The sequence below is a fragment of the Carex rostrata genome, chromosome 24 (genome assembly GCF_964058835.1).
Source record: "Carex rostrata chromosome 24, lpCarRost1.2, whole genome shotgun sequence".
Lineage (NCBI taxonomy): Eukaryota > Viridiplantae > Streptophyta > Magnoliopsida > Poales > Cyperaceae > Carex > Carex rostrata.
Window position 1 is genome coordinate 7,663,006 of NC_135941.1, and position 13,127 is coordinate 7,676,132.

Genomic DNA, 13,127 nt, shown 5'->3' on the forward strand with positions numbered 1-13,127 from the left:
TGTGCTGTGTGCTGTCCTGGTTTGTTCTGGAAATTGACTTCAAGTTCATCTTTATTCTTATCTATGGGCCCGCTTCATCCGTGACGGACAGCGTATTGTTCACAGAAACGATCTCATTCATTCGAGAAAGAGAAAGAGAAAGAGACGTCGGATCTCTAGACGGTCCCCCGTCTTTTTCTTTTTTCTTTTTCGGTTGAAAGAGGCGACATTTTATTAATTATGACAAAATCAATTACACATTATTTTATATTTTATATTAGTACATATAATATTTATATTAGTACTTATATTATTATAATTTTTTTTTTTTTTTACAAACTAGACAAAAATAGTCAGAAAAAAAAAGAGAACCAGATATTACTGCACTCAGATTAACAGATAGTGAGCCTGCATAATTTTCTATATTTATGTTCGAATTGTGAATCTGCATAATCCTTATCGTTAGCACAAAATAATGTTATTGTAATCAAAGCTAGGTAAGGATATTTAAATAAGTCTTTGTGCTCATATGATGTTTGTGCCTGAAACACAGAGAAAGGAGATAGAAAAAGAGAAGGAAAGGAAGAGGAGGAGGAGGAGGAAAGGATCACTGTCGCCGTCAACGCATCATCATCATTAACAATAAACATATCTTATTTAATCTAGATACTACTAGTAAAGGTGGAGCGAATCAACAACACTCCCATCGGAACCCATTTAATCGAGACAAGGTGGAGCAACGCAACGAGGCGGAGTGAATGAGCTACGACCAGATCTGAGGTGAACGCTGGCTTGACAGAGACGAGGTGATGGTGATTGGCGACCAGATCTGAAACGGAAGCGCCAATCGAATAGAGACGAAGTGATGAAGAACGCCGATCAGATCCGAAGTGAAAGTGTCAGCTTATCGTCTGCTCAGTAAATGAATGTGATGAGAGGGAGAGATGAAGAGGACGGATGGTAAAAATTTATTTTTGGCTCTCAAAACGGTAGAATTTCTTTTCACCTAAATCGGCGCTTTCTAGACGGTCCGGGTTACCGCCAAGAATTTTGATTTAACCCAAATTATTTGATGTTTTAATCTTTTTTTCAAATAACGGGCCGCAGCCAACCTTTTTATAAATGACAGTTTTTTAAACATATTAATCAAGTAAATTTATCAAATAATACACATCTAACTATACAATAATTATATATATTTACAACGAATTTGTGCATGTGTTTCTGCGGCCTATTTTAAGTACAACCCAATACAGAATATTTATTTATCAATTTAGGCACTCAAACTGTTTGATGTCTGAATATATATGTAAATTTTAGTAAAATTTTCGAATAAAAATTTGGAAGATGGAAGAGATTTGCAAATGAAAGGGGAATTATTTGGCGGTTGGTGGAGACATCAAAATTAAAAACAATAATATTTTGAAAGTCAGCGTTCTATCAAACGCGACTAACGTGTAATCACCGCACAGGTGTGTTCATGTTTTTTTTTTTTTTTTTTTTTTTTGGGTTTCTTCATGGTTTGTTAAGATGTCGTGACCAATTGTGTTCTATTATTATTTTTCACGATTTAATTTAATCACAACACAAGGAGATTTAACTTAATTATGTCATAATATAATACATTGAATTTTTTTTTATAAACCATAATTAGAAAAAAGATTTTTATGAAACCAATATGATTATTATTTTTTTTTTTACAAAAGCCGTAAGAACTAAAATATCATTTCGGTCCCGAATTTTTTATTTTTTTTTTAGTCCGAAATGACAATTCAGTCCTGGGTATTTTTATAAATTTTTAACTTATTTTTTTCTCGAAATCTGTGAAAATGACTGGGACCGAAATGACAATTTGGTAGAAAAAAAAATGAGACCGAAATAACATCCAATTGTTGAAAATCTTGCTTAGTTTCAGCTTTCTTTCAAAATTAGTACTTGCCAACTTGTGGTAACGTTTAGGCGATCATATAAATGAGTAGAAGTAGGCGATTTTAAGCTCATTATTTTTTTTTGTGAGCTTTAACTCAAAAATTTATTGGGTTAGTTTTTTTGTGAGCTTTAACTCAAAAATTCATTGGATTAGTTTTAAATGATACATTCAAATTGTTGAAACTGATTTACTTCACGAGTGATACGTTTACATGTTAAATTTATAAATTGTACAACTAATTTATTATAAAGTATCTTTTATTTACCGCTTGTCTTTATACTAAATTAGTTCAAAATTTTAATATATAAACACATCACTCGTGAAATAAAAACGGTTTAGAATTTTGGATACATCGTTTGAAACCATCATATTTGAGTTAAACTTAACAAAAGAGTCTGTGAGCTTGAGAACACCCTAATTTTACTCCATATAAAATTTACCTTGTCTTCTAAAATTAACAACGCGCAACTTTTTAATATCACTAGATTTTAGTATAAATCGGCACTTTCTAGACGGTAGAATTTCTTTTCGCCTAAATCGGCACTTTCTAGACGGTCCGGGTTACCGCCAAGAATTCTGATTTAACCCAAATTATTTGATGTTTTAATCTTTTTTTCAAATAACGGGCCGCAGCCAACCTTTTTATAAATGACAGTTTTTTAAACATATTAATCAAGTAAATTTATCAAATAATACACATCTAACTATACAATAATTATATATATTTACAACGAATTTGTGCATGTGTTTCTGCGGCCTATTTTAAGTACAACCCAATACAGAATATTTATTTATCAATTTAGGCACTCAAACTGTTTGATGTCTGAATATATATGTAAATTTTAGTAAAATTTTCGAATAAAAATTTGGAAGATGGAAGAGATTTGCAAATGAAAGGGGAATTATTTGGCGGTTGGTGGAGACATCAAAATTAAAAACAATAATATTTTGAAAGTCAGCGTTCTATCAAACGCGACTAACGTGTAATCACCGCACAGGTGTGTTCATGTTTTTTTTTTTTTTTTTTTTTTTTGGGTTTCTTCATGGTTTGTTAAGATGTCGTGACCAATTGTGTTCTATTATTATTTTTCACGATTTAATTTAATCACAACACAAGGAGATTTAACTTAATTATGTCATAATATAATACATTGAATTTTTTTTTATAAACCATAATTAGAAAAAAGATTTTTATGAAACCAATATGATTATTATTTTTTTTTTTACAAAAGCCGTAAGAACTAAAATATCATTTCGGTCCCGAATTTTTTATTTTTTTTTTAGTCCGAAATGACAATTCAGTCCTGGGTATTTTTATAAATTTTTAACTTATTTTTTTCTCGAAATCTGTGAAAATGACTGGGACCGAAATGACAATTTGGTAGAAAAAAAAATGAGACCGAAATAACATCCAATTGTTGAAAATCTTGCTTAGTTTCAGCTTTCTTTCAAAATTAGTACTTGCCAACTTGTGGTAACGTTTAGGCGATCATATAAATGAGTAGAAGTAGGCGATTTTAAGCTCATTATTTTTTTTTGTGAGCTTTAACTCAAAAATTTATTGGGTTAGTTTTTTTGTGAGCTTTAACTCAAAAATTCATTGGATTAGTTTTAAATGATACATTCAAATTGTTGAAACTGATTTACTTCACGAGTGATACGTTTACATGTTAAATTTATAAATTGTACAACTAATTTATTATAAAGTATCTTTTATTTACCGCTTGTCTTTATACTAAATTAGTTCAAAATTTTAATATATAAACACATCACTCGTGAAATAAAAACGGTTTAGAATTTTGGATACATCGTTTGAAACCATCATATTTGAGTTAAACTTAACAAAAGAGTCTGTGAGCTTGAGAACACCCTAATTTTACTCCATATAAAATTTACCTTGTCTTCTAAAATTAACAACGCGCAACTTTTTAATATCACTAGATTTTAGTATAAATCGGCACTTTCTAGACGGTAGAATTTCTTTTCGCCTAAATCGGCACTTTCTAGACGGTCCGGGTTACCGCCAAGAATTCTGATTTAACCCAAATTATTTGATGTTTTAATCTTTTTTTCAAATAACGGGCCGCAGCCAACCTTTTTATAAATGACAGTTTTTTAAACATATTAATCAAGTAAATTTATCAAATAATACACATCTAACTATACAATAATTATATATATTTACAACGAATTTGTGCATGTGTTTCTGCGGCCTATTTTAAGTACAACCCAATACAGAATATTTATTTATCAATTTAGGCACTCAAACTGTTTGATGTCTGAATATATATGTAAATTTTAGTAAAATTTTCGAATAAAAATTTGGAAGATGGAAGAGATTTGCAAATGAAAGGGGAATTATTTGGCGGTTGGTGGAGACATCAAAATTAAAAACATAATATTTTGAAAGTCAGCGTTCTATTTGGATTTTGGAATGTGAAAAAAGTATTGAACACATCATGGTAAGACACGCATGCTGATTATGTGTCGTGAGCCTGTGACTGATTGCATGCTCTATGACGTGCTCATCTGCACAATACTAGATGCGATATGACTATTGACTATTGTAAAACTTGGATCAAACGCGACCAACGTGTAATCACCGCACAGGTGTGTTCATGGTTTGTTAAGATGTCGTGACCACCGAATTTTTTATTAATATCCAAATTTTATATTAAATTTAAAAAAATATCCGAATCAGTTGTTTTTTTCGAAATCTACCCATTTCGAAAAAAAAATTTCCGGAATTAAACTCTAAACCCGGAAAATTTTTTTCCGGAAACTCGGTTCTAACTCCGGAAAAAAAATTTCCGAATTTAGAATTTTTTTTTTTTTTTTTGCTAAATCCGGAAAAAAAATTTCCGGATTTAGGATTTTTTTTTTTTTTAGGAATTTTTTTTTTCAGTTTTTATTTATAATTTATTTATTTTTTGTATTGAAGTATTACAAATATTTAATATATTTTTTAAAAAATAGATGGAATACTATATAATTTGATTTATTCGAAAAACTGCTACAAATAATTCGGATCAACATTTTTCATGCCGAATTTTTTATGACCGTAAGAAAAATTAATATTATATAATATATGTATATGTATATGTATAGGTATATATAGAGTTAGGCTGGGGTGCTATGGATAGCATAGTGGTCTCCCGTGCTACGGCTCAATATTCGAGTTTTCAAAATCCAAACGGTCGATCCGAACCGTTCATCTTGTTCTCCATATTAATATGTGTTTGGAGACCAAATTTTACATTTTTTGAAAATTTTTTACTATTTTTTTAGATAGGTAGAAAATCAAATATCTTAATGGTGCAGAATTTTTTAGATCAAGTGATTTTCTACCTAGCTAAAAAGATAGTAAAAAATTTTCAAAAAATGTAAAATTTGGTCTCCAAACACATATTAATATGGAGAACAAGATGAACGGTTCGGATCAACCGTTTGGATTTTGAAAACTCGAATATTGAGCCGTAGCACGGGAGGCCACTATGCTATCCATAGCACCCCAGCCTAACTCGGTATATATAATATAATATATGTATATGTATATATAATATAATATATGTATATATATGTATATATAATATAATATATGTATATATATGTATATATAATATAATATATATGAAAATGAAGATATAAAATATGAGGTATGATGAGGTATAAAAAATATGAGGTATTGGAACCCTCGTTTAGTGCCTCAAAAATTCAGTTTAAGTTTTCGTTCAACGGTAGGCATTCAACGATCGGTATTTTCAAAGTTTTCAAAGTCTAAACAAATCGTTGAATACCCTTGTTTGATTATGTTTAATTTTCTAAAATTTATATATTTTTAAGTTTTCGTTCAATGGTAGGCATTCAACGATCTGTTTGGACTTCACGCCGTATTTTTATTTTGAAAGTCCAAACGACCGATCCGAACCGTTAGATGTTTAATCCATATTGAAATGTGCTTGGAGACCAAATTTTACATTTTTTGGAATTTTTTTACTATTTATTAAGCATTTTTGAAAATTGTTGTTTTGCTGTGAACAGTAAAAAAACAGTAAAATTTTCTGGACCATCAGATCAGCGACTTTCAAAATTGCTTAATAAATAGTAAAAAAATTCCAAACAATATAAAATTTGGTCTCTAAGCACATTTCAATATGGATAACAAGATGAACGGTTCGGATCGACATTTTGAACTACAACCTCGGGCCGATGGACCATTTCGAGTGCTCAAAAGAATCAATGATAATGCTTACAAGGTTGATTTGCCGGGTGAATATAATGTCTCGGGGACCTTTAATGTGACCGATTTGTCCCCATACATTACTGACAGTGATAATGATACATCTGAAGTGGAGGAGGTAGATGGTGAAGTGGCAGATTCGAGGACGAATCTTTTCTTAGGAGGGGAGAATGATGCAATATGGTCCTGCGCATGCTTCACGAAAAGGGGCGTAACTTTTGATCCGTCCGTCGGATCGGGCTGAAATTTTGACAGGAACTCCACAGCCCAAAACCGGATTTGAAACCAATCTAAGATTGGTTTTGCCCATTTTGCGGGCTCAGATTCGCGATCCGAGTCTTCCTTCATGGACTTTTGGACCTTTCTTTATAATTTTAGAGTTTTTAGGGTCTTTTATGTATCTTTTATGTATTTTCTGTTTTTAGGGTTTGTATTTAAACAGACGTCATATCTTTTGGCAGAAGTTAGTTTTTATGTATCAGTTTTATCAAAGAATTGAGAATCTGTGTGATCTCAGAACCAAATCTATATTTCCATTACTTTTTCCAATTTCTTGATCGTTCGTGCATCAAATGTTGATCCGGATTATTTGTAGCAGTCTTTCGAATAAATCAAATTATATAGTATTCCATCTATTTTTTAAAAAAATATATTAAATATTTGTAATACTTCAATAAAAAAAATTATAAATAAAAACTGAAAAAAAAAATTTCCTAAAAAAAAATTTTCGGAAAAAAAAATTTCCTAAAAAAAAAAAAAAATCCTAAATCCGGAAAAAATTATTCCAGATTTAGGAAAAAAAAAAAGAAATCCTAAATCCGGAAAAAAAATTTCCGGAGTTAGAACCGAGTTTCCGGAAAAAAATTTTCCGGGTTTAGAGTTTAATTCCGGAATTTTTTTTTTTCCGGAATGGGTAGATTTAGAAAAAACCAACCGATTCGGATATTTTTTTAAATTTAATATAAAATTTGGATATTAATAAAAAATTCGGTCGTGACCAATTGTGTTCTATTATTATTTTTCACGATTTAATTTAATCACAACACAAGGAGATTTAACTTAATTATGTCATGATATAAATACATTGAATTTTTTTTATAAACCATAATTAGAAAAAAGATTTTTATGAAACCAACATGATTATTATTTTTTTTTTACAAAAGCCGTAAGAAATAAAATATCATTTCGGTCCCGAATTTTTTTTTTTTTGAGTCCGAAATGACAATTCGGTCCTAAGTATTTTTATAAATTTTTTAACTTTTTTTTTTTTTGAAATATGTGAAAACGACTGGAACTGAAATGACAATTTGGTAGAAAAAAAAAATGTGACCGAAATAACATGCAATTGTTGAAAATCTTGCTTGGTTTCAGGTTTCTTTCAAAATTAGTACTTGCCAACTTGTGGTAACGTTTATGCGATCATATAAATGAGTAGAAGGGCGATTTTAAGCTCATTAATTTTTTTACTGGGTTAATTTTTTTGTGAGCTTTAACTCAAAAATTTATTGGGTTAGTTTTTTTGTGAGCTTTAACTCAAAAATTCATTGGATTAATTTTAAATGATACATTCAAATTGTTGAAACTGATTTACTTCACGAGCGATACGTTTACATGCTAAATTTATAAATTGTACAACTAATTTATTATAAAATCAAGCAGTCAAAAAATTAATGAAAATTGAACGTATTAAGATTAACTTATAAAGTATCTTTTATTTACCGCTTGTCTTTATACTAAATTAGTTCAAAATTTTAACATATAAACGCATCACTCGTGAAATAAAAACGGTTTAGAATTTTAGATACATCGTTTGAAACCATCATATTTGAGTTAAACTTAACAAAAGAGTTTGTGAGCTTGAGAACACCCTAATTTTACTCCATATAAATATTTACCTTGTCTTCTAAAATTAACAACGCGCAACTTTCTAATATCTCTAGATTTTAGTATAGATATTCCTGCAAAATATTAGTTGGCCTATATTATATTAATAATAAAGTAGTTTTTGTTATTTAGTGCAAGTATCTTAAATTTGTAAGACAAATTAGATGCTTACAGTAAATAAATTCCTAGTTCAGAATTACTCTTTAAATATTTTACAAATTCGACACAATAATACTGTAGTAGCCTTTTCTCTACTTATTTATATTTAAATTGACATCTCAATTAATTTGAATGGGCAGTTAGTTCATTTAGAGATCTCCAAATTTTAAGGTCAATAGTTATTTCCACACTGACACTTAAAATTCTTGTAATAACATTGTGTAAAAACTAAAAAAACAAGGTTTTAAATAGCGATTATTGCGTTATAACGAAAAAGCTAAAAAAAATTATTACGAATAGCGTAGTTATAGCAAAAGCTATCATACATACCTTTTTTGCTTAATTTTTTTTTTATATTTCTACTAATTGTTAATATTATGTAAAGTCTCATATAGCAATAAGTAACACAAAATTTGTTAAGGAATTAGAATATTCATATTAAACCAGTATAAAGTGCAAATTACTATTCAAAATATCACTAATAATATCATTAATTATCAATCTTTTTTCCATTCAAATAACTTAAGCATCATGACATAAACTATATATATATTTTTTTATTTAAAAAAATAGGCATCATGAAATAAACTATCTATAATTTTCTATTTAAAAGTAAAACCAATATGGATCTTGAAAAAATTAATCTTTAAAATAAATTTTCAGTTTGGGTCTTTATATAAAAGCCTATGTAGCATAGCGTGCACTATAGCGCGTAGTGTGTAGCGCAGATAGCGGACCACTATTACCGCTATAGCAGTCGTAACTAAAATAATGTACCTTTATTCCATAACGTAGTGTTTAAGGTCAACGCTATAACACCGCTATTGCGGGATCCGTATCCTCCCAGGTACCTGACTCAAAAAAATTGATACGGACAGTTCATGCCTGTTCAGGATGATGGAGGGGCAGTATTATTTGTGCTTTGAGATTAGTGCAAAGTTAAAAATACCAATCTTGGACCGTTCGATTTAATTGTACTCAGTCAGATAACCTGAAGAAATGTGAATTCGCTGTTGCGCGCTATCTAGAACATTGCGTAAAAAACAAGCTCATAGTTTCTAAGTACATATAATGTTTAATTAATTTTTGCTGTTGTTGTTAGTTACAGGCTTACAGCTTTTAATCATTATTTTTTAGAAAACGCGAACGAACTCAATAGCATTAATTAATTTATTTGCCAAAACTGGTGATCTTAGACTTCCATGATTCCATCCATCTAAAAACTTGACCTGACTAAAATCTATCGTCCCGACAAAAACCCTCACAAAACCTCTCGGTGTTTCTGCCATGGCGAACTCTTCGGCAGATTCCAACTCAATTGATCGTCTCACCAATCTCCCCGACGAGTTGCTCGTCACAATCCTCTCCTACCTTCCCACTCGCATTGCCGCTCGCTCCTCCGTCTTCTGTCGTCGCTTCCGCCACCTCTGGGAGGCCTCTCCTTCCCTTGATTTCGACATCCGATACATTTCTTTCCCTAAAACTGACAATTTCCGTGCCATGGCCAAACATGCTCTCCTTGGTCGCAATCCCTCCCACCCCCTCCTTAGTTTGCGCCTAGAGGGCACCTTCTTTTACCAAAGTGCCTCACTTCTTCCTTCCTTGTTTGCCAAAGCCCGCTCGCTCAACCTGCGCCAACTCACCATCGATTGTCATTCCTCAAATTTCTCCCCTTTCCTCCCCATTATCTTCACCATTAACTCTCTCAGGTGCCTCTCGCTTGATTGCTCCCTTAATCCAACAATTAGTTTTCCTTCTGGAATTACTTTAACCTGCCTTAAGAGCCTTTCTCTGAGATTTTTTGAAACTGACCCGATCAACCTGAACCAACTTCTATCTGAATTGTGCTCCTTGGAAGATTTACAGCTTTATATAAATATCACATTTGGGTTTAGCATTTCCTCTCAGACAATCAGAAAACTCAAACTGATTATTGCCTTGAGTACTCAAAAATTTGATATTGTTGGGTCATGTCTTCCTTCATTGGAGTCACTTCATTTGGAAATTCAGAACAGCGTTGGATGTCTGTCTCAGTCTCTCATCCATGGAGAATTTTCTATGTTGAGAAAAGCTGTGATTAACCTTCACAGTCTTCATGAGGGAGATGTTAGTGCTGTTGCTCTGCTGCTCAATTGTATCTCACATGTAGAAGAGCTAAGCCTGCATATAAAGGAGGGGGAGGTAATAAACTTTACCCCTCTTAATTATTATTTCTATTACTATTACTATTACTATTACTATTATTATTTTGAATATCAATTGACTGCATTTTTTTCAAATTTAAAGTGTTGTGTTATAACATGCCAGATATGCATCTGATGCTGGTATGACAACTCTATATACCTGGTGACCTATGTTACAATTGTAGGTTGATGCTTTACTTGGATATACATGACATGTTTTATATTTCTACAGTTTGAGAAGTATCCAATTCCTACCTTGTTGGAACCAGGAAAAGATGTGCCAAATTTTCTTAAGTTGCAGCAGTTGGATGTGACCCTTTGCTTTCACGAGCATAATTTTGAAGCTGTCACAAGGATTCTCCATAATTCTCCTGTTCTGAAATCATTGAAGCTGGTTCATGAGGTGCATTACCTTTTTATTTTTATTTTTGTAACCTATATCTTTAGAGTTTCATTATATGTGCTATTGTACGAATGTGTGAAGATTCTTTGATGAAAATAATATTTTCATGCTCAACAAGATGAGCCCATATTTTGATGTTATGGTGAATCGACCCATTTCTTTTTAAGTTTTTTTTTTTCCTACTTCCTACTCTCAATTGGGCTGTGGTTGGGATCGGACTCAATATTATTTATTTTTCAAAGAGCAACAAGGATATAATTGGGAGGATGAAATTACCTAATTTTATTCAATACAACCCATATAATTCCAGCTGAAACATCCGTCAGTTAATCGCAACCTTGTAGTTCTTTAAATAATTCTCAATTTATTATTTACTATTTTATGTTTCATTCTCATGTTTTTTCTTTGTAGTTTCTTTAGGAGAGTTTGGAATAAGCCCCTAACTTCCGCATTAGGTTGAATTGACCTCTGAGTTTTTAATTATTTGTTGAAATGCCCCTTGATCGTTTGAGATGGGTTCAATTGTATTCCTTTGTCCGACATTAACAAGTAGTGCTGCAACTGTGTTAATTGAGTTGGGGATGTGGCATTATGGCACCTAGAACGAAATAGAAAATAACTCATATACTATTTTATATCTTATCTATACCCCCAATACTCAACTGCCCAGGTATATTTTTTTCATTTTCAGCTTTTTTATCTTAGCGCTTTAAGCAAAGTATCGATTTGTGAGTAACTAACTTCTTGCGTATCTCTTTTTTCAAAAAATATATTGCATGACTAACTTTACTTTTTTATATCTGTAGTATGTCAAACCATTAGAAATCAAACAAAACAACCAGAGTGCATGTTATTAGTTTGCTACATGTGGCTCATGAGGCTTCAGTGTAAATTCTAGCCCACATAAATTAACTGAAGATTTATAAATCTTTTGGAGTACTTTGCTGATGAATGTCAGTCCAAGATCATAGTATTTTTTTTTCTTCTAAACTAGCGTATTCAGAAAACATATGTCATAATTTTTTTGGTGCAAGCCCGTCCTAGATCATAGTATTTGTTTTTAAATTAGTTGTAGATATATAGTGTCATTTCCATCCACAGAGCTGGAAATAAGCGAAGTTCATATTTTGTACTATACACAGTCCAACCCAGTTGTCGAGCTACTAGAGTTCGGATCTCCTAAAGTAACCCAATTTTTGAGTTTAGATCTGGACCGTCCGATTAGAATCGGGCCGTAAGATTAAAGGGGTCCCGTGCGCTCCATCTCGGGCCAGATTGGCCCGGATTTGAATTGGACAGTCCGGAACTAAACTTGAAAATTGGGTTACTTCAGGGGATCTGGATCCTGAGCTACTGAGGGGTTGTGGCCAATTAAATCCTCTTTATTTTGTAAGATTACATTGGCCTTCATATCCTTTATTTTGACTCCACTGGACAAGAATGTTAGCTTAGCTTCACTGCTGGTCAGAGTTTTGGATAACTAGTTGGAGTTGTTTTACTATGGTTGAGATTTGCAGGGTATACGGTGAATTAGTTTTATACATGTGATACGAAGGGGTTAGGTTTTTTTGTCAATTGCACCTTTTTTATTTGTCTCTTCAGTTCTCGTATAATAGACATTTTGTTTTCTGCTTTAGATTCCTGAGTTCACTGGTAATGCTAGAGGAAGAAAAAGGAAAGATTGGGGATCAAGGCTGCCACGTAATGCTGATCGTAATTTCCGCTATGCTTATTTTGAAGATCTCCATTTGGAAGAGAATCGTAAAGAAGTCATCAAGTTGCTTAGTAAGAAATTCTCCTCTAAGAGACAAGCTCGTAAATGAAGTCATTTTCATTACTTTGCTTGTTTTGATTATTTTTGTTGGAGCTTAGTATCCTAGCTGTGTGTTCTGTTGGCATGGCTTTAATTCTGTCTGAACCATGTTGTCAAAAGCAATGCACAAATGCTTTTGATTTTGGCTCACTCTAATAAAGTTAAAAGATTCAAATTTGAGCATGTATGCAGTTTGATGTGGAATGTGTTTATTTTCGCATATTTTTTTGTTGGTCTTTGGTGATATATTTATTGTTATGTTGGTTTTGGTGATATTTATTTCTTTAGGCATTTTGAATACAAGTCAATAAATCTCATAATGCCCATCAATTAATTATATAATTATTGTTTTCTTCAGGCGTTGCTTTGCAAAAACAACAACTAGCCAACTACTCTCAGATACTGACCTTGAACTTCCCTCTACAGTTTTCCTATATATATCAAGTACACAATCTTGATTTCAAAACTTTCTTCAAACCTGGTTGTGCTAACTTATTTTTAAGCAAATTTTTTTTAGTGTACTCGTGTAAACTTTT

General features: G+C 31.7%; 1 protein-coding gene across 1 annotated transcript; it reads left to right on the forward strand.

Moving 5' to 3' along the window:
• The first annotated feature begins 9,462 nt into the window (after positions 1 to 9,462).
• Positions 9,463 to 12,812, forward strand: LOC144575319 (FBD-associated F-box protein At5g60610-like). The gene is made up of 3 exons (XM_078325412.1): positions 9,463 to 10,373; positions 10,608 to 10,778; positions 12,416 to 12,812. Exons 1-3 carry the CDS (start codon positions 9,480 to 9,482, stop codon positions 12,599 to 12,601), a joined length of 1,251 nt encoding a protein of 416 aa, XP_078181538.1. The 5' UTR covers positions 9,463 to 9,479; the 3' UTR covers positions 12,602 to 12,812.
• Positions 12,813 to 13,127: the final 315 nt, after the last annotated feature.

Coding starts and splice junctions, on each gene's coding strand:
- LOC144575319 (XM_078325412.1), top strand. CDS start 9,480: ATGGCGAACTCTTCGGCAGATTCCAACTCAATTGATCGTCTCACCAAT. Junction 10,374..10,607: donor TGCATATAAAGGAGGGGGAG/GTAATAAACTTT, acceptor ATATTTCTACAG/TTTGAGAAGTATCCAATTCC. Junction 10,779..12,415: donor CATTGAAGCTGGTTCATGAG/GTGCATTACCTT, acceptor TTTCTGCTTTAG/ATTCCTGAGTTCACTGGTAA.